The sequence below is a fragment of the Battus philenor genome, unplaced genomic scaffold (genome assembly GCF_028537555.1).
Source record: "Battus philenor isolate CCGP_79_NKW_IND1 unplaced genomic scaffold, ilBatPhil1.0.hap1 SCAF_10, whole genome shotgun sequence".
NCBI classification, from domain to species: domain Eukaryota; kingdom Metazoa; phylum Arthropoda; class Insecta; order Lepidoptera; family Papilionidae; genus Battus; species Battus philenor.
The window spans coordinates 15,703,235-15,725,938 of NW_027181662.1; the positions used below are offsets into that span (position 1 = coordinate 15,703,235).

General features: G+C 41.8%; 1 protein-coding gene across 1 annotated transcript in view; it reads right to left on the minus strand.

The window, feature by feature from the left end:
• The window catches only part of LOC137924964 (scavenger receptor class B member 1-like), a 31,312-nt gene extending 18,554 nt beyond the window's left edge, over positions 1-12,758 (minus strand). The window contains exons 1-3 of the mRNA XM_068768390.1: positions 12,691-12,758; positions 4,430-4,534; positions 2,915-3,006 (exon numbers count right to left, since the gene is read on the minus strand). Of these exons, the coding sequence (XP_068624491.1) occupies positions 2,915-3,006; positions 4,430-4,523 (186 nt within the window). The 5' untranslated portion in view covers positions 4,524-4,534; positions 12,691-12,758. The remainder of the gene's footprint in view (positions 1-2,914; positions 3,007-4,429; positions 4,535-12,690) is intronic.
• Positions 12,759-22,704: the final 9,946 nt, after the last annotated feature.

Consider the following 22,704-nt stretch of genomic DNA (forward strand, 5'->3'; position numbering starts at 1 on the left):
TCGTACTTTACCCTCGGCGAATCCCGAGAACCTCAGCAAACAATAAAGGAAAATGTTTAAAATAATACTTATATTTAACTTATGTTATATGAATACCCGACGAGGTAACACACGTAAAATGACACGTCGTTCTACGGCACCGAACCGTCACGTTATATTCTAGCTAGCGCGCTGGTTTATACGTTTTTAAAACATGGATATTGATACTAGTTTTGGTGCTAATCGTTCTAAAGAAGAGTTAGTTTTTGTTTTGCCTAGACTGACGATACTTAAACTTACAAATGTTGTAGCGAATAATTTCCGCCTTCAATAATACCTGCGTTAAGAAAGTCTCACACGGGACACGTAGTTAGTATTTGCCTTTGTGTCATCGAGAGCAGTTCAGATAAAAAAAGAGGATAAACATAATTTATTTAACTTGGGAACTTTTAACAAAACTTTTATTAATCATCAACTTAATATATTTTTAATCAATTTCGTTTGACTCTACTCTGCTTCACTGGATGTTATAGTTGTAGAGAAGAAGCAGAAAGAAACTCCACAACAACATAAGTTTTATTACTTTAACAATACAGATTTATACACATCGATTCATTACATCATTATTGCCATTTTATTATTCGATTATTAAACAATAAGTCTTTTCCTTCAATCTACTTTTAATATGCGGCTTGAATTTTGCAAATGGCAGTCCAGAAATGATTTGCGGATATTTAAAAAAAATTGATTATATTCAAAACCGTTGTTTGATTTTTATTGCTTTTACAATACATTATACTTTAGTCAGTTACGAATTGCTATCAACCCGAATCTAGGCATGCGTCATGTTTCGGAAGGTTAGAAAGCTTTCTGTCGTGAAGCTTATGTCTGTATTTTTTCTAACATAAGAGACACTTAATATTTTAGTTTTTCATAAAAATCTAACGACACCCGTCTCGTAGACGAATGGCGTAGATTCCTGAATCAACAAGCTGTTCGTACAGGCGGGACGACCGGACTTCCGCCAGCATGGCCCGCCGCGCCTTGATGACGTTCACTCATACAAGAGACTTCAACGCGTTTAGTTCCCGAATTCGTTACCGGTATAAAAAATAAAAAGGTAGACGCGCAAGCTTCGCTAGGAGATGCCGACCCCCTAATCCCTGGTTATCCTTAATACCCTAAAATAAATTAAACATTGAATTGAACACTACGCAAGTCTAAAAAATGTAAAATGTTTAAAGCACTTAGTTGCAATTACCCTGTAAAAAATGATCACTCAGCAATATGTTACGTTAATTAATGTTTTCTATTGAAATGTGACAGGCTAAATCTATAATTTCTGTCAGCGCAAAGTCTGCAGAGACAGTTAGTACACAATAATTATTTTAATAGAATTTTAAAACAGCTTTTTCTTACTATAGTATCGTTACGTTATTTATTATTTAAGGAACGATTAATTTATTGATTGGGTGCATCAATTGACAGCAAATATACAGCACATTCTCCCCTGCGGAGCTTTTGCATTCATAATCAATCATCCTGTATGTAATTTTTGCTGTGAAGGGAGTCTAAGTTGTAGCCAGAGGAAGAGTTTCGGTGCAAGAATACAAATTTTTAATCAAAAAAACATTTTGAAAATGGAACGATAAGCTTGCGTACATTATTGAAATGTTATAAATAATATAAAATGTAAAACATGTTGTACTTAACAATTATTTTACCAGTATTTAAACATTATGTAAGCATGCTTTGCTTTAATTAAAAAACAGTATTTGAAAAATAGCAAATTGGAAACTGCGCAGTGATTTAATAAACGACAAATTACGTGTAATTGAATCGCTGTGTCAATACTGCATTACAGATTAGCCTGCGACCCGCGGGCCAACTACTGCCAGCATTTCCATCGCATTACGTTACGTAGATCACGGAGACCACATAGGACAAAGAGTAATTATACGTAATTGCGCAGTGACTCGGCGGTATTTGAACGTGTGAGTGGTGTGTTGCTCCTGGCGGGGGGGCTGGAGGCTGAGCTGATATTTGCTGAGCGGCACCTCTCGCGGAGTTGCGCAATGGCATGATTTATGGTCGCATCACCGTCGACAACGGACCGAGTAACTTTTGATGGGTAAAAATCTCTTTGAGCGAAATAACGAAACACATCTGGCTGGTTTCCATGACAGGAGGTTGCGCGGTGTAAATATGACGTTCACAGTATCGGATCAAAGCGCAGCCGATACCGCACAACTCCGGCTATTCGTACAAAAATGCGTTATTTATTTTCTACATACAACACTATTTCTTGCCACCGTAAGCACGGGTACCACCACAAACATTAGGGCGAGGTATTGCGCATCAAAAGCAATTACTTAAGTTTCGACGACTGGAACTCGAGCAGCACGAGATACCTCGCGCTCTGGTGGGAAGAGCGTGTCATATGTATATTCTAGCGATTGAAACTGCGTTAATGCTCACGCTCTTCTTCATCGCTTGCGACGGTCTCTGCAATGCTGTATCGCCTCTGGCGCTGTGCTTAATGCCGTGCTAGAATCGGTATACATGTTGAAAACAATCATTACATAAAGTTGACTCAAGGAAATTCTGAATACAACGACATTTACTGCTGGCCACAATAAATGTTAAGTATATGAATGCATCCGAAGCAACGGCACCGGCCCCGCTCCTCCTTGAATTCCGATTATCGCAGAGTGAGCGCTTGCTAATGCATTTGTCAGTATTTCTTAGACAACATCAACTCGTAATATATCATTAGGATCTTTCGTCAGTTTAAAAACACCCCTGTGAATGATAACAACAAAATACTTTTTGGAGTTTAGGATAAAGCTTCGCTAATATAAAAAAGTCGAGACGGCAGCGGATGCTCTTCGAGAGCATTAGATAGTTTTCGTTGAATGATATCGAAAGCACTCACCCAGTTTGTGAATATTTGCACGGGGTCGATGAACACGGAGGCGAGCGCCAGCACCGCCAGCAGCGCGCCGTACACCGCCTTGATCACCGAGTCTGCAACGACAACGGCTGCGTGAGTCCGACGACGCGGTCAGCTCGGCGTGCGGCTTGTGTCTAATAAAACTTTGACGTCGTGTAACGCAAGCAGTGGAATATGTATATGAACATACCATCGAACCAATTGTCTCTATGTACTGCCGGGTGCGGAATGTTCATTCCATCGGCGCAGACCCGGCACAGAGCCCGTTAGTTACTTTTTTAATGCGTGTAACAAATCATCGGTTAGTCGCGTGCAAATCGTCGTCGTTATATAATTGGAGGCACGGTAATCTCCTTTATAATCGTTAATACAATAATATAATTTATTTATCAATCTCTCCTTTTTATGCGGTTCATACGCATAAAATAGCTTCAAGGATTTTATTACAGAAGCACATAATGTGAACCGAACAGGATGAAAAGTTGGTGCTACAACTTTATATCTCCCACTAGTGTTAAAAGAATGGTATGGCATATATTTTTAAATTAGATTTATTTACCGTTGATTGCTATAAAATAAGTGACTGTTATTCTTATGACGCCCATTTAAATTATTTTACAATTGTTTTAAAGAGCTGCCCTTTCTCTATAACTGGCACCTGCGCGCTGCAAGCTGACGACCGCGCCCTCAGGCTCCCGCTGCAGCTGCAGCAGCCCGCCAGGGCGCGGCGGTGGCCGGTCGGATGCCTTATTAATGTCTACATCTCGTACTAGAGAGCATTACTTAATAATAATTGAGAGATTTAATTGATTCGACCTAATGTATATTGATGACATCTTAAACACATTAACAGTAATATTATGTACATAAATCAAGTTTTTTATAGTGGAAAAATTAAATAGATATAGTTATAATTCATTTCAAGTTAGCGATAATTTGAATTAAATAAAACTATTTAGATTCAAATAAAACGGAAACAGGAAGTCGGCGATTGGTTTTTTGGTCTAAACGCATTGACTTTTATTATTTTAGAATTAATTAGGCCGACGGGGCGAGCGACGCCGCGGTGACATCTGCAAAAGCTCGGTTAGTATTTACGTTTATTTATGAAGGCTATGCTAAAATCTGACCAGGATGCGTGGATCATAATATTGTCTGTAATAGTTCATCACCGGAAGACATTGGCGGCCCGGGGCGCGACACAGCACCGGCACTACGTAAACATTTTACATTTAAGTTTTTAGCTAATTTATACAAATTGTCTCATAGCGCCATAGAAGCTACACTTACTTTGATTATTTAGATAACACACTGGATGATTAAGAGCATTAATTTTCGTTGAATTTTTAATACATTTGTATACGTTAATTGCTGTCCTTAATGTGTGTCAAGTGTTGTGATTTGGTGGCTCCACTTGCGGGCACCACTCACGCGCTACCGCAGAGTGTTTCTTGTAAAGTTACGAGTAGTGCACATTAAGAGCGCAATAATCCTTACGTCTCTTATGAACCGTGAAGTTCTGGATCTTCATGATGGAGATCCGCCCCTTGCTGGGCACGTGCTGTATCGTCATCTTCGCTCCGACCACCATCTTTCATTTATCTGCAACAAGCAAAAATTGCTTTGTATCTTAATTTGAATTTTTGTACAAGTCGACTAGCTATTTCGATTTGGTTTTAAAAAAAACCGGTTGAAGCCTCAACTTGTCTACATATTATTTCGATATCGCCAGTGATTTATTATTTGCTGTCGTCATCGTCGCAAGAAACTTGTACAGTTGACACAGCCGCACTGCGTCACCGCTTGACACCAAGACAATAACTAAGTCTCGACTAATCAAGTTATTCAAATTTTATAATGTAAGTTGAAAATCATAAACACAATTAAGTTACGTAAGCACTGTAATAACTTTAAAGTCCGGTTTTACATCGGCTTGTTCGGAACGAGAATCGAGACTGTCTTCTTTAAAAATGTATTTTCATTAAAAAAAATAGTTAATGATTCAGAGGATTAAATTTGCCTAGGAAGAAAGATTTTTGAGGCGGACTTTAAAGGGCGTCCGAACTAAACTGTAGGGACCTCTTAATCCATGACCTATTAAGCCGTGGCTTCGGTTGTAGCGGCAAATGCAAATTATTGTTACAACGCTCCGATGTCAGAACAGATTGCCAACGAAGAAAACAATTGGCGCCGAGCGCGTCCCTCTAGAATGCTTCATCTAAAATTATCTTCGCGCAACCAGTTTTTTCCTAATGTAACTCATACGCGCGCAATTAGCAACTGCGTGCCAATTACCCTCTTTGTTCAATTGCTTTGGCCACAGACTCTGCGGAAACTTACTCCGTCTCGGGCAAAAAATAGTCAAACGCGACATTTGCCGATTGCGTAAACAGCAGCGCGTGTGGCTTATTTCCTGACTATTGTTTAAACAGTTTATAGAAAGAAAATTTTTTTTTGAGCTCCCTGTCACTGACATTCCATCAGTAAAAAGAAACAAGGAAGTACTACTTTGTTAATTTTAATTTCTAAATATTTTGTGTTCTACTCGTATAAAGAAACGCGTCGACCGCCGGCCGGTCGCGACGCTCAGCGCCCGTGACGTGACTACAGTGATTAGGAAGCACCTCAGCCGTTTTCTTTAATGAGCGGGCGTTTTTAAATCCGTACGAAGTCCTTTCAAGCGTTAGGATATCCACATAAACCCGCATCTTGATGACAACACGCCCCGGCGCCGCGGCCGCTTGCAATATCCCTGACCGTCGAACAGAGCTGCATTGAACATGTACACAAGTTCAGTTCCGTAATTTAATATCGTAAAAACCATGCATCGCGTCACCATCGATGAAATATTCTGCTAATTGACCCATCGGCTCGAAATTAATGGCCGACGTGTTCTCTGCGCGCGGCGTATTTATGCGACATAGCGGCAGGAATTTGATATTGTACCGCGAGGCCAGAGCGCATACCTCAATACCTCTCGGCGCCTGTGCCGGCTACAATTTTGACGACTTATTGCTATTTTATCTTTTGTTTAGTGCAAACATTTCAGCGGCGGCCGTGCATTAAGCTTCGAGTTCCACAGTTTGCTCTAATACTTGTTGCTTCTCTATGAGTTTTTGTTGTTTTATTCGAAACAGCATCATTCATTATTATGATGCATTGTCAAAATGAGACGAAAATTATCGTAATTAATTGAATTGGCGGGCATATCGGAGACATCAGCGGGGCGCATAGGCGATGCGGGAAAAAGCGCTTCAGTGGAACAAGGAGCAAGTGCATAAGGATCGCTAGTTATAGACGCGTCTGCTTACGGAAACGAGAAGCAATTACGTTGCAATCGCCAGCAGCGGTGTCGCCCGGGTGCCGGCGCTGGGCGGGCTTGTGGCTCATACTCGTGCGGACACCTTGTTCACTCGACGCCACGAGGTAGATATACGAGCTCGTTAGGGTTTTTGAAAGTTATTGAACGTAGGCCGCTTCCGATCGGTTCTATTCGCAATTTATAAAAAGGCCTATATCCAGCAATGAAGGTGTTCCGTCTCAAATGGTGTCGATGACGCCCGGGCGGATCCTCCGATCCCACACGTCGTATAGAAATAACCTTGCTATTTAAGTTATTGGGGTTTATGACACGTCGTCTTTAAGAAAAGGTAATCACAGAACGAAAGAGAAAGGAAAAATGGCAGAGGAAACTCTAACAACGTTCCGTAAATAAGACGAAACCGTGTAGAATCATAGCGGCACCACATTAAAAATAATAATCTTGCATTATTTGTTTTTAACTGCATGGCCGCGAGTTCTATATATTTTTTCCTGTGGATGAGCGAGGAGTTGGAACTGGGATGCGACGTCGCGAAGTCATTTAAATTCAGACAGGGGCGCGTAATTTTGGATCGTAAATTCGGTTGACGTTAAACGTTGACGGAATTAAATTTTCAAAAATCGTAGCTCAATATCCTGTCTATTCATTCAAAAACATGTGCGCGGATGCGTGCAACTAAGCCTTCGGTGCGAACTAAAGCTAAAGGGAAAAGTGAAAATCACTTGATGACCTTTATTTTTTCTAATGATTATACGCTTGACCGACCGGCCGGTGGCGGGTGCCCGTTGGTCTCGTGCAGACGTTTCAAAACGAAAACAACACAGCAAACTTACATTTTCTTTGTTCTAATGCATATATATAGTTTGCGAACGGGACTCAGTTTTAGATTGCGATTCAACCTCTAGTCATGAAAACGTGTATAATTAGTTGTTGTAATCTTGTAGAACGTCAAAATATTCGTTTACCGGGCCCGGAGGCTGCGACGACCTATATGTGCCATTTTGTTCTTCTTAGGTCTCGCCATTTATTGAACACCAGACGGCATACTAAGTACGTTTACTTTAAAAGTATTTCCAGCGCAGACAGCTCTGCCGTCAGGTTGCACAGTCGCAAGCACGCTTAGATTAATATACTACAGAGGTGCTCGCGGTCGCCGCCGCTGTTCAGACCCCGCTCTTTACATCCAGTGTTAATTCACGTATCCGGCTAAAATGCTAAGCGCTGCGACTAAAATATTAATGAAGTCCCGTGGACCAGAAACCAGCGCTTGCCCAGCGCGCCGATCCGAAGTCACTATTTCGTCTAACGCTTTGTAAGTTAGTGATTATGGAAACTTTGATCACATAAAGCAACAACTGGACCACGCGGCGCTCGGCGCGCTCAGGCGGCACAGTTAGCTAATTAGTATTCTGGCGGCGTCGCCGGCGCCTCGGCGGACAGAGAAATGAATTGTACAGCACCTCCGGTCGGCGGCGCACGTCTCGATGCGAATTAGTGTCGGCTAGCTTTACCGGGTGCGAGTTGGCAAAGCGCTCGCGGCTCAGCCCAGACCCCTTGACGGTGATAAAGCTCGAAGGTACTCTGGCAGGAGCCTTGGCGTTACATTAGTTCACGGATTGAACGTCGACATACTATGCGGCTGTTTTATATTCAAATCTATCGATCTGTATGCGCTTATTAGCTTGTTGAAATGGCACCTAACATCGGAAGTGAGCCATTATTATTTTGACCGTCGTCGATACAAAAATAAGATCAGGCTGAGGCCGTCGCGCAGAAATCTTGCATTTCTAATTAACTCGCGGACTTGTCATATAATAAGTAATTTACAAGCGGCGGAAGAACTTCCGCTCATTTGATTATTTGTATACGCTTGTCTAAACATAACGAAGCCAGTCAACATTTTATAAACCAAACTGCACATCTGAAGTCGCAGCTGACACGCAATGATGAACCCTCAAGTTCAGCAATGCGCCGCCTCACCCACCCGCATCAAAAGAATGTAAACACATTATCACACACGCCGACGACACAATACATCTCTCGGTATTTATTTACAAAGTTGTTTAATGTGCAAGTAAATTTACTTATTTAAATAATTAATGTTAAACATTTACTCGTCGCATTTATGTGCACCGGAAAACCGGAAAGAAGAAAGAACGAGTAACAGTGCAGTCGGAAACATAGGTTTTTGCCCGTTGTGTAAAGACGGTCCGGCGCAAAAGGCCCGCGTCAGACGAGCGGAAGGAAATCAGCGGACACACCTAGATGCTCACTAAATAACGCCAGAGGTCAAATGATAAAATATAAATAGATGCCAATGTCGCCGATGCGTGCTTTCCTTGTTTACGCGACATTAGCTGCAGCAGAATGAACGCCGGCAAAATATTCATGGGAAAACAAAAGGCTTCATGTATATCACTTGTGAGAGCGCAGATCGCACCGGAAAAGCAGACACCGCTGACCGACGCTAGAGTGTGCTAGTCACAATAAACACTACCTGCGATTGTAAGTACTGAGCGATCTCAATCAACGAGGGCTTAGTTTTTGACGCTCTATAGTTCGTATAAGGGTTGTCTCAGCATTGGGAACATTATATGATTATCGTACAAGCGGAGCTGTGCAGTTAGAGACGCGAAAATAGCTATTGATATCAGGAGGAAAATTTTCTGGGTCTACGAAATATAAGGTACCAAAGAAACCGTCTCCGTGGTCTTCCTCAGTATTTAGAAGAAGGCATCAGTATCTGCTTCAATGAGACAACGCTGGTGTTTTTCAACACTTTACTCAGGTATCCCGGGGTTAGACCACATTGGTATCCTTACTTTGCCTCAGCAATCTGAGACTTTTCCGTCTTACTGTGCTTGGCTAGTTCACATGGACGATAAAGACCTCCTCCCGCCTTAGAAACTAAAGGGGGACAGGGTGTGTAACTATTCGAAAGTGGAATGGAAAGACGTGGGGTGCCATACAACAAACCGGTTCCGTTTTGCTAACACGCAGCACAAGTGCCGGCGGACGTTACGCGCTCCTGGCAGATGTGTTCATTCAGGAGCATCGTAGCGATCACGCACGATCTCGAAGAACCGAGCCTAGACGTGTTTCATAACCCTGCCTTCTCTCTGCGAGGTGAAGTACCCTTCCATCATTTGCCGTTCATACCAAAACAGGAGGCAACACAAAACGTGAGATCAAATCGAAGCGTACTTCTCGGCGCTTTGTTTCAAAAATGCGTTTAAAAGTATTTTTCTGTATTAATATCTTCGTGGCGCACTGGCCGCGCGTCTTGTGTTGTTTGTTGATTAGACATGACGTGCGCGCTCGAGGCACAGCGGGCCTTGAGGTTTCTGTGAATCACAGCCGCATGTGGAACAGCTACACGTACTGACTGCGATCGTGCCCCTCGACTGAGGACACGAGATGAAAGTTACGTAACCCCGGCGAGTGCGCTGCGGAGCCGAGCCGCGGGCGCGCAGCCGGCGCCGGCGCGCGGGTCAAATGCCGCTTGTTTGCTAATATCATCGGACCTTCCTTTCCCCGGCCGCTGACATTGGTCGGGCGCGAGGCCACTCGGCTTACATAACGAAATTCCGCCGCGCCGGCCGGTCCTGCACCGCTATCTCACTTTCCGGCTCGTTTCTTCCGAAGTTTTCTACAAGAAAACGACAAGACGACCAGAACAGTCAACGGGTAAATAAATGCTTACATTTAAGGATCTGAGAAATATGTAATCATCTCGATCTGCCCAAGGTACCGGTTTTGGCAGGTTTATTTGGAACTCTTGTTCACTAAAACTCCCTCGATGACCATCCTCAGCACTAGTGAGAGGTTTCAACATCGGTACTTGCCACTACTTCTGAAAATTTCGCTTCGCTATCGCGATGGTTCTAGCCCACGCCAATTCTTCGTTGACCTAATAGTTGCTCTCGCCAACAGAAGTTTAGGGACCTTACGCCAGCTAGTCCGTATTCATAACTCAAAGGGAACATTTATTAATTATATATTGAACAATTATGTATACAGAGTAGTCAAGCTCTGGGAGGAAACTAAGTGACTCTCGGATATCGGAATAGACTGATGCCATAACGAGTGCAGTCGTCGCGTTGGTGCAGCAATGCGCGCGAACGGGCCCAAGGGAACAGTCCTGGCGGACGGACATATATTCCACAAAACAAACATTTAAAGAGAATAACGAAAGATTCAAACGAAAATTCAGCAATCGTTACACGTTCGTCGACTTTAATAATAAAATATGTAAAGAGATATTAACTGTGAAGCTACAACTGAAACACACGTTACAATTTTGGGCGACAGCGTGAATAGAGTTGGACCTAAGTTGCTGCGATTTGCGGGATTTATTTCACCAAAACAATTTTCAAATCAGCAGCAGATGAGATAATGGCGTAAGCACAGCATCCCAGAAGTTTTGACATTTTTTTATTCTGTGCCCACTTTTCGTACATCACTCTAACACATGTTTGATGCAGAGATTTTATCTCTTATTAAAAATGAAATGAGATCCGATTACACAAACCGGAAGTCAGGACAAGGCCAAGTGACACCAAATCTCGGCATTTTATCGGTTCGCTTCGCTGCGGCGAGTCCGTATCGACTTACTCATTAAAGTAATCTAAATGCTGTTCTAAAAAATTGACAACCGCCTATTACTAAACAATATCTATACATCACCCCATATATATGTTTGAGGGAGGCCTATACCTCACAGTAGGCGTATATGGGCTGAAACGACGCCGTCCTGTGATTTTAGTTCCCATTTATTATTTATTAAATGAGAACTAAATTTTTGAATTTGAATATCTGGTGAGTAGTGTAGAGCAGTCGCATTCATTTCAAATATTATTAGGAAAAAGTAAAACCGTGCGTTGGAGCTAAGGGTGGGCACTTTAATGTGGGCAGGTGGGCAATTTAAAACATTAACATATCTTTTTCACTTTAGATCAAAATCACAAATAAAGTATTTTTTTTTAGAAATTATCATATATTATCTTTGTAACAGAACTTATGGCTGGACTAAACAAATATAAATAGTACCGAAAACGACAACAATTCTATACGGATGGTTTTGTACGCGGACCCGGCCGGGCCGCGCCGGTTAGCGCGCTCGCGTTAACGAGCCTCACAGTCGTTCGTATTAACGCGAGGGAGGGCCGCGGCGCCGCGCGAGGCCTGTCTCCAGCGGGGACCTGCGGGCCAGTCTGATGCGCGCTGGGACGCTGGTATATACTCTACATAACATTCTTCTGAATTTAATAAAGTTAATAAATAATAATTCGATCCATGCACGATAATTCCGGTCAGTCACATACTCTTTTACAAAAGAAGAGTTGTACTGAGCCCGACTGTCTGCAGCGTAAGTATCTTCGTACCGCAGTCACTGCTGTCCTCGCATTTTTTTTATTTAGGTTTGCAATGGAATACTGAGGAACTTGTTTTTGTCAACGCGGTGATAGATCGGCTACCAATAAATTTTATCAGCAAACAATATGAGTGACATCCCACACCCACATCCTCCCGGCGCGCCACCCGGAGCGCATCACGTACTCCCAGATTGCGGACATTATCAAATAACAATAAATAAATATAAAGAATATTTAATAAATTACAATTCCTCGTGCCGTGCTGCAGCCTTGCATGAATACGGAGATTATTGTTAAAAAGTGATATGTTATGAATTTATATTTCATATTTTAATTTATTAAATATATTGATTTGCAGTAGATATTTCAAATACACTGTAAGTGTAAAAATAATTCACCGCATTGCGCAACTGCGCGACCCGGTCCCGGCGTTGTCATCTAATTTTCGAAGCAACGGCTGATAGCGGAAGTGGGCCAGCTCGGCCGCCGCCGACCCTTCTTTGAATATGACCCACCGAGCTGGTGTCGGAACTACGCGAGTCAATTACTTGCAGATAAACGCCGGCACCGCGTGCAATCGTATTTTCTTATTCATTTTAATTTACAGCTAAAGTGTTAATTGGGTTTCAATAACAAATTTTGTTGTACACATCCACATAATAAGAGAATATAAATATGTTCGCGCCCGCACCGCATGCCCGGTGTCGAACTCCGGACCGCGCGGCGCGAGCGCCGCCGGCGGCAAGCAGTTGACGTGCCAATTTCTCGGAAATATCGATTATTATTATTTTTTACGCGTTCGTCAGAAAAGCAATTAAATGTTTAGATTTTTTAGATTTTTATTGCATCAAATAAATCATAAATAACAATTAACTATCGGCGACGTAATAAATTGTTTCGAGAGGCAGTTATATACATAAATAGGTAGAGTCTAAAAGACGTCGTGTGTTAAAAAAATACTTTTTTTAAAATTTAATATTAACTTTAAAAATGAATAATTAAAAGACAATATAAATATATAATAATTTTTATGTGTGTAACAAAAATAAAAATATACATACTCGCGAAGTAAGTATTGGTGAACACAGAAAGCACTCGCAAAGCTCACTGATCACTCGCGGGCACTGCGCCGCGGCGCGCGTCGTACTGAGCTGCGTCGGCGCGGGTTCGATACCCTATATAAGCTCGCGCCGCGGAGTCTGACGAGCGGCGCCGGCGCGGGCCCGGCGCGAGACCCGGCACGGACCCCGGCGCGGACCCCACCGGGGCTGCCGGCCCGTGAGTGTCGCCGCGTGCCCGGAAACGTTTTTTAAAATTCCTTGCGTATAAATCATTTTAGATAACATCGTGAACGAATAAATAAAATTCAAGATTCTGTCCTGCGTCATAAATAATTGCACTTCATCTGAACCAGCTCACGACGGACGGCGACAAATGTTGCAGCGCCGCATCTCGTGCTCCACTGCCGCTAAAGGCTTCAAAATAATTACTGCTTACCATTATACCAATTGATTACATAAATTTCTTGATTTCTTTGTTACATCTCACGTATTTTCTATGCGGAATGTACTTAAAATAACGTGTTCTGATAACGAATCGCCTCGACTGGTTCTCCGCCGTAAACCGAAGACCACACGGCATAAACTCCTTTCGGGGCACAAGTCTACTGCGAAATTTTACTTATAAAATAGTAGTGCGCGGCGTCGATAAGTAAATAATAAAAACACAGTAACAACGACTGCGCGCAGTAATTGTGCACCGAGGCGCTTTTAAATGGAATTCAATCCACGGAGCCGTCGCAGCCGCGCACTCTCACGCTCCAACGCTTGTCTGGTGTCCGGTCGCAACGGGCCACAACGACGGCGCCAGAGGAAATTCTCGGAGAGGTGGTTCGTCGAGAGTTGGTGTTGGGCGCCGAATCCACCCTCTGCCTGAAGCCACTCACTCACTCAACAGTCAGTGATGCCTCCGGCAAACACACGGTCACGTAAAAATCTCATCTCACGTAAAATGACGCTCACTTCTGACTCGACGCGGGCCGCTCGCAATGGGCAGACAGAGATATTTTTTTCGTTTATTAATCACCCTCGCCGTATAGAATTGAATTAGTTTCTTTAAAAAAAACTGAATGCAGTTGGATAATAGATTTAAATCAAATAAGCCCTGTGTTTTAATACAGTTAATATTTCCGATTAATTCCTTTTTTATTTTTCAGTTTGAAGCTGTAATACCTAGGACTCGGCTGATGGATGTCCTCAACCCACTGCAACCATTTTTTTTGTCTGCACGCGCTCACTGCCATATACAGATGACAGTGACCTCTAGCGCAGGATTTATTTACACAGATTTGCGCCGCGAACACAACTGAAATGATGTATGGATGATGGCAGAGGCCGCAGGGGTGACGCGCTCGCGGCAACTTATCAGATTATTTCAAGTTCGCTAATGACCCTGTCTGTTGTAGCGTAATTTATTGCATTTCCCTTCACAATAAGTTCGTTCTGGAGCAAGAGTATCCAATCGATTCTTCTAATCGACGCACCGCGGAAGATTCTCGATGAGATTATGTAATGACAACAACAACAATGGCTGTAAGATATTCCTATGAGGTGATTACGTAAATATAATTTGATCAGGCAAGTGCGGCCGATGGAAGCGGACGCGACGCGCGCGACGAGGCGTGCCTCGCGCGACCCGCGGGTTAAACATGCCCGCGCCGGTCGGCGTGTGCACATCGTGTGCTATACATACAACAACAATACCATAAGCTCTATCGCAATTCACTCACACGCATATAAAATATTAATGTTATAACTACCCCCACAAAGTTTACCCAGTAGAAAAGATAAATAAGTAAACGGATTTCACAGTGATCACGTTATTTATACACATTTCTAAATCATTACACCAAATTGTAAAACTATTGCTTGCTTGATGCAGACAACTAGATTCTAGATTCTAGATGTAAACAACATTTTTATTCAAATTAGGTACACTAAATACAGTTTTTCCTATTTGAATCTATGAACTGTCTAACAAAACAGAAAAAACACGTTCGTTGTACCGCCTTAGCTAATAAACGAATGCATACACTGCATCACTTTAATAATAGTTTCCTTATATTTTTATTTGTAATGCTTTGTTGTGCACAATATAATTATATCCTGACACAATTTTTTTTTTTTATTTTAATCCACGACAAGTGTTTAACATATTGGTTTTGGTGTATCAACTTACTCGAAGGCTTCCGTGTCAATAGGAAAATGTTGTTTTTACCATTTTCGACATATTTATTTCTTTTTCTCAAAAACTTAAAACTACATTACAACAAAATGGTCGAGTTGGGGCTATTATACAAAAAAGTAATAATACTATATAAACCAGAAGGGTCCGTGCCAGTCTAGAAGCAGCTTGTAGAGAACTTACCCCATAACGACCTGCAGCGTCGACTACAGGCAATAGAGCACTTACAGCGCGGCCGCGTGCCGGAGCATCTCCGCTTTATCCTGCTGATAATGTTGTACAAGGGACTGGAATTTATTCCAAAATTCATACCTCTTCATTGTTTTAAGTTAACGCTGATACTCTTGACGGCTCCAACAACTGCGTCGAGATGTGCTCGCGGAGTAAAAATAAAAACAAAAACATTACTACTGACGGGTTGGACCGACGACTTTATTAAGGTCCATCGCGCCTGTGCCTCGCTGTGGACGACGAGCGGCTGATAGTGCGCTGATGATGATGACATATTATGACAAGTACTGCCGTTTGTCTTATCCAGAGCGCACACAAACGAAGTGAATTTTTATTATCAGCTTGTTTGCGGTCATCGGTTTGGACCTCATAGTTTTTGTAGTTACCGTATTTCACGTTGGATCGGCGTGATGAGGACAGCGACGCATGCATCTAGCATTAAAGTTCTATTCCATTCTCTGTGACCTCAAAATCAAACAAAGCCAATGTGACGGCAACCGATCACTCTCAAATTTTACAATACTTAGTCACGTTTCTTGAAATACCAACGCGGTTGTGAGACTATTTACCCAGGTTGGGGCAAAGATCTCAATATCTAAACGTTGCGCAGCTTAGCTATGGACGGATGAAGTGACAGCTTTCATGGAATCGCTCATGGATCTGTACGTATGAAGTGGTATGAAGAGGTGCAGAGGACTATGGGAAAGGCCGTGCAACTGGCTTCGTAATCACAACCGCTTGAAGTGCAAGCCACAGCTGCAGCGGCGGTGGGCCGCGTGCCCCGCGCGACGCCGGGGACCGGACGAAGCGGTGCTCGTTGCACGAACGAGTTATATCTCAACATCACATCGCGCAAATAACGCAACGTTTTTCCTCATACACGTCGCGCAGAAATGTCAATGCACAAACACTTTATCATTCTCTCACATGAGCAAATCTAATCAAATCTATAGCTGCTCGCAATTGTTATTGTTGCATCCAGATATTTTTGTCTTTATCAGCGGTTTTACATAGTATATCGTATGGTTTTACTTACGTAAAGGCTACACGGGTACAGGTGCTACTGGCGGCCGGAAAGCCTGTTTCCGTGTTGTAGCTTTCTTGCGTGGTTAATGTTTTCCCATTAGTAAAAGAAGTTAAAAAGTTACGGCATTTTTTTAAATTCACTTGTTTCTGAAACGTAAATGAGATTTTTTCTTTTTGAAACTTGCTACTTTCATTGTCTTTGTTCCACAATCATTGCAGTTCTATATAAAGTGCACGTAGCTTCTATCCGTGCACTATTTATTCCACACCGTTATAGCACAGCTCGGCCATTCGTAGGCATATGCGTAGCTGTTTTAATTTGCGCGGGGCAACAAGTGAACCTGGCTATTTGTGTTTTGCAGTGCTGTACGTGCAATTTTCAACCTCTTAGTTATAATATTGACCTCTCAATGCAAAATAGTTTGTAAATGTATGCGCAGCTCGAAGATCAGTGGTGATTTTTAATTTGAACTATATTTTCACTTATCTTATCTCTGTGCTTGAATCCTTGCAATTGCGTTGATTTCGTTATTTGATTTATTTATTTCGTTCATGTAACTAGCCTTATTTTTAATATGTTTGGCAGCACTGTGTTCGTTTTGCCAGTTTTTCTTGTTTTCGCGTGATTATGTTTCACTTTTTTTGTAATGTCTATCTAAACTTTAATATCATGTCATTAAATAGTGTAGTTAGAATTTATATTCTGATTATTATTTATAATGATTCTCGGTTGTAAAGTTGTTAATGCTAACTTGATGTTTTGCTTATTTTTGTAAATTAGGGTCTTTGCATTCATATTCTTTTTAGGTTTTTTAATTAACATAACACATACTCATTAAAAAACTTAAAAAAAGGCCACAGCGACAGTAAAACCTAATTCCTCTAACGCAGATAACAAATCTTTTGATAATTAAATCGCTTCAGTGCGGGGCGGGTATGCCCCCCACTAGGTGGGCCGACATAGTGAAGGTCACGGGCAGTCCCAGGAGGCGGGCAGCGCGAGACCGGTCATCGTGGCGACCTTTGGGGGAGGCTCATGTCCTGCAGTGGACGTCCATCGGCTCAAAAGAGAGAGAGAGAGAGGTCGTTATAGGACGTCAACCCAAAACAGGGACATACGAGCTTGTTAAGGCCCGTTGGGAATCTATAGCGAGGCTAATGTTCTGCAGCGGACATGATGGTCATGATGATGATGACAGTGAGACCGGCGCGCGCGGCTGTGTGTTTCCGCAATCCTAGTTAATTTTTTATATTTTAAAATACTTTATACTCTGACATGAGTTGCACAATTTGGTTTGATTTAAAAATTTCTTATGTGTCAATAATTAAAGCGACTATTACACGCGCACGCTTGTTGTATTTTATATTTATAAGCTCCAAGTAATTGTCTAAGTATAAATATTTCCCGTCACAATAATCAAATGAATTATTTTAAATAGTTCTATTTTAGAACGTACCCCTTCCCCCCATCCTCCGGAAAATAAACGTTTTTTTTTCTTTTAACTAACCAAGTTTCTGAAATACATACAACTTGATACATCTATGTGTGCGCAGTGATGGCGGACACGTTGAAAATGTTGTGAATGGATCTTAAATCGTTTGGCTTTTGATCGAAATATGTCGATGTTAGTATTAACCTTGTACATACAATATTTTATACGATAGACAGGTTCCTACGGAAATCATGAAAAAATCTTGTTAAAACTACACGTGGCTTAATGTAAATTTAAGTTTATGTTCCACAACTTTAAAATATCGTGTAAGATGATATGACATGTATGAGGATGTAGGAACCGAGTATTTCTGCTAAAAAAGACCGGGAGAAATAAGTAATAATGAAATGAAATCCATATTACATTAGTAAAACAATTCATTTTTATAACAAAAATTTATAAAATTATCGATAAGGAAGAATATTAAAAATAAATTTTAAATTAGAAATAAAAACCTATTTGGTAACTCGATAACCAGCATGCGCGCGTATCGCGGATTGGACCAAAATGTTCTTGTCGGCACAACTGTTCGGTTTATTGATAAATTTTTAATTAATTTGTAATTAATGTTATTGCTTTTAGTTTCTCGTTTTGAGTACCTTTTGAAGTATTTTAACTGATGTGTTATTCTTTTGCGGACAGCCTTTTATTATTATTTATTGTAGCACAACGCTAAAGGCGTACACCAAATTTTAATTTTAACAGCATAATATTAAATGCACTCAAATATTCCAATATGATTTAAGACTGCGTGCAAGACTATGAACTCTTTATTTATACGAGTATCGTCGCAAACAGCGTCTCCGGTACGCCCGTATTTCAAATTGTCGCGTCGGCGGCAGACTCAGTGTTCTCTGTCTTAACTTTAATAACGATGCGAATATGTTAATTGTGCAAATATGTTGACAGCGCCATCTATTGACAAATTAAAGTAGCTCGAGATGAACACATTTTCTAGTGGGATGCGACGTTCAATAAGTTCTGGCTGTACAAAGTCAGCAGGGAGACATAGTAAGCAATAGTAAGTTTTAATGAGAGTATGTAGTAATTGAAATTATTATAATATATTAAGTTGTTTATTTTTACTAAAAGCATTTATTTTTGGACAGCAAATAAGCCATACTTACACTACTTTACCAATCACTTGTGAATATTGATAGGTTGTTGTATAAAACAGATTTTCATTCTATGAGAAATTAATAGAGGCCGGCATATTTTACAAACACCAACGTTACGACAACGTGGCGACACAGCGCTTGCGCACAGTTTAGGGGCTCGCGTAGTCTCAGTTTCGGTTTTGGTTCGGGATTTGCTGTCAGCCTTTGCGGGGATGTTTTGTCTTCATCGATCATGGGGCTCGCAGATCTAGAATCCGTGACCTAAAATCGACACAGTGCCCGAGCTGTGGTTGAAATGGTCATGATGAGCATTTGCGAGTAATGCAGTCAATAGCGCAATAGGAAAGTTCTTATCTTACTGCAAGTGAACTTGCAGAAAGTATCAGTACAGAAATGTAAACTTCCACACCTGCCGCACACACTAAGGAATGCCTCGCAAAGTTTTGTAGTCAACGGACAGAGCCCGAATGCAAAGATTCAAGTGTTTTCAGTCTTATTTATATCTATCCGTATGTAGACTTAGTAAAAACATTAGCAGCGATCCAATTCAGATAAATTTACAGAAAAAGAGAACTCTTTGACGAACATAAAAAGGGTAGAAGCCAAAAAAAGATGAATACTCTTAATAAAGGTCATTGCTTCCGAAATTTGCTTACTTCTCGTGAATATACCAACGTGTTGGGTTCAAACCAAAACCAGCTGACGATATCGCGACAGCAGAGGGTGCGGTCGGCTACGAAACAAAAACCCGTCGCGGAGTGACGCACGCTACTTAGACTTGTCGAAAACAAACATTTGTTTTCATCTGACACTTCTCAAGTTTCCACACTCGGACTCAAAAATGTTTTTCGACCTTCTGGATAATAAAAGCTGTCTGCTTATTTATATGGCGAGTCTCGCGGGCGACCGCAACGCCGCCGCTGACTGCACTGATGACCACAAAAACTGCGCATTCGCAGCACAACTCACTTGCCAAGGAGGTCAACGCGCAAAGTAAAAATGGACGAAAACTTTGTGATGTTCCTACGAATAGCACTTTCATGTATTGAAACCGTGGCTTGCGACAAGTCGCGTGCCCGCATCACAAAGTTAGTGATGTTTACAGCGGTATTAGCATCGGACAGCTAGCGAGGTTACAGGGCGACCGCTGCGGCACGTGGCCAGAGCTAGTGCTATTTTATATTGAGCCGTTTAAAGCGTTTCATATCCCGGACGTCGACGCTAGACGTTCAAAGACATTCAAAGACACTCAAAGACGTTCAAAGACATTCTAATAACATTAGTATATATGGATAGATCGCAACTGAGAATATTAATGAGACGCAAAAAAAACGACCGCGTAAATATGATTGATTTTTATTGTTGTGGTGTGACAATGCGACCAGGTCGGCGGGAGTTTACCTCGTGTTGAGCGGTTTGCTAAAATAATATTAACGAACTGTTACTATCCACTTGTACAAAGCTCGCATTTAATCCCATCACACGCGCGGCGGCCGCAGGGAGGCCTGGGACGGTCCGGGGCCCCGCCGACACGACACGACACGACAGCTCGTCGACTCCGGCCGGGGTTCGTTGCAATTGTTTATATAATATCAACTTGCCTCGAGTAACGAGATTCGTTTTGATTGGTCAATGCGTTGATGCGTTGATGCGTTGATGCGGCTTACCGGACACACACAAAGCGGACGTCCGTCCGTGTGCACAGTGCGCAGGACCCGCTCGTTGAGTAAAAAACAAATGAACTTAACGAAGAGGTCCTCGTGATGTTCCGCATCGATATACTTAACGATTGTTTTGTGTATATCTATCTTCAAAGGATTAAGAGCTTAAACTGTCGTTACAGGGAGCACACATATTCGAGAGAAAACGATGGATGTCCGGCTATGTTCAGGGCATTGACTTCGTATTGGCAGCAGGTCGGCGGCACGAAACTGTTTCGTCGTCTACACTTCATTACATTGTTAGCACTCGCCGCACTAATCGTTACAGATTATTTAACTACTATGCATAATATTAGCAACGAGAACCCGGTAACCGTTTGTGCAGTAGTATTACCGCAAACAAATTTCTGTTCCTATACATAATCTACCTCCATAATTAAAAAATTCTTTAATAAAAGTATTAAGATTCGTAGTAAGTTTTATTGATATTGGTTCAAGATTAAAACACCATTACCAGCTTGTATTATAGAAAAGGCTCCTGTCGCCGCCTGTACGTAAAACTATTACCATAAGGTAGGTAGGTTTATGTGTGCAGTGAAGTCTCCTAGGCCGGCCCTGCACCGACTCTGCACCAGCCCTGTACGCTTTGTGGCGCTACCTGTTCTGAGTAAAGCAAAAACCGACCTCGAAGCCTAGCTAACGCCCACCATTCGCTAATGCTTGTATAATATTTGCGATCAATTTTTTGTCGCTTTCGTCGCCGCCGGACAGGCTGCGCTGACGTCAATAACATGAGCTTTAAAAAATACCGCCGACAATAACTAGCGACACCGACTGTCAAACTAGTTGCCCAGCAAAACTACGGCAGGAAAAAGCGCACCGCACGCGCGCGTGGCGATGGCGCCTCGGAAGTGTAACACCACGTAGTCAATGACGCGTTGAGATTTGTTTTGTCTGATATTAAACGCTGAAAGAGCTCCTACTTTCATTTTCTCGTATTTAAGTCACCCGCTTTCAGTATTTTTTCTTAATTTGTATTTTCGCGTATGACGCTCCTTATCCTACAATGAACGTTTGCTGTCATGAGCCATATAGTGATGATGAAGGAATATCCTGCGAGCGTTAGTCGGCAAGTCTAACATAACCCGTCCTTGCAATTGAAAAGGCGTATGCATTTTCCCCGCATAAAACGAGCGATGACGTACCCACGTCAAAATATACCCTTAAATATTAAAACTACACTTATACATTCGAAACCAGGTTTGAGCCATTACTTATGTGTGCAATTTTATAATTCAAATGCAATTTTAATATTGTGCACGAATTTACTGAACAACATCGATAAAAGACTGATTGCTGTACTGGGTGATGCAACTAATATTATGGAACCTACATAAATTGTTTCTCAACAATTTCATTTTCAAGAACTAATTTTGTGTTCGTCACGTGAGGAAGCTGCCGCCTGTTGTATGGCGCGCTGCAACCGCAGCCAGTTGCAGCGCGCCAAACAACACAAATGCCGCCTGCTTTCAACCGATCGGTTACTCCGTTAACAGCTTGATGTCCCGCTGAGCAATCAGACGGGCGCTTCCTCGTCGTCTCTGCTGCACTTCTGTTTCTGCAACGATGTCAAAAAAGCGTACTCCCTACAATCTGAAATGAAGACACTGACGAAGGCGAAAGGCACCGGACGCACGGCACAAATTCAAATTATCTTTTACTCAAACTTTTGAACCAAAAATATTGTAATTTTAGATTTGAAATCATGAAAAAAGATATAAGAAATCTTGGGGAACTTTATGATACCTATATACGCGTATCTTCCAACCCATGAACGAGTTTTTATGTTTTTGAAGATGACATTTAGGCGCTACGAGTCTATTTATCGCTTATACGAGGGTGGATTGAAAAGTACTCGGCCTAACACAGATCCATTTAATTCTAAAAATCAAATCTATCCACATTGTTTAGTTCAGTTCAGACTAGTTCATTGTGTGAAGTTCGAAACGTGTGCGATAATTAGTTGTGATTTTATAAATTTATTAACAAAGTAATCGGACATAATTTCCGCGAATGGAGCAAATCGAGCAGCGTGCCGTCATTAAGTACCTCCATAAGAAGGGGCTATCATTAAAAGCCATCCATGATGACATGGTCAGTACATTAGGCGATTGTGCTCTATCATATTCATCCGTCAAAAAATGGATAACAGAATTTAAGCGTGGTAGAGAGAGTGTGAAAGATGAACCCCGCTCTGGAAGGCCTTCGACGTCAACTACTAACGAAAATATTAAAAAAGTACT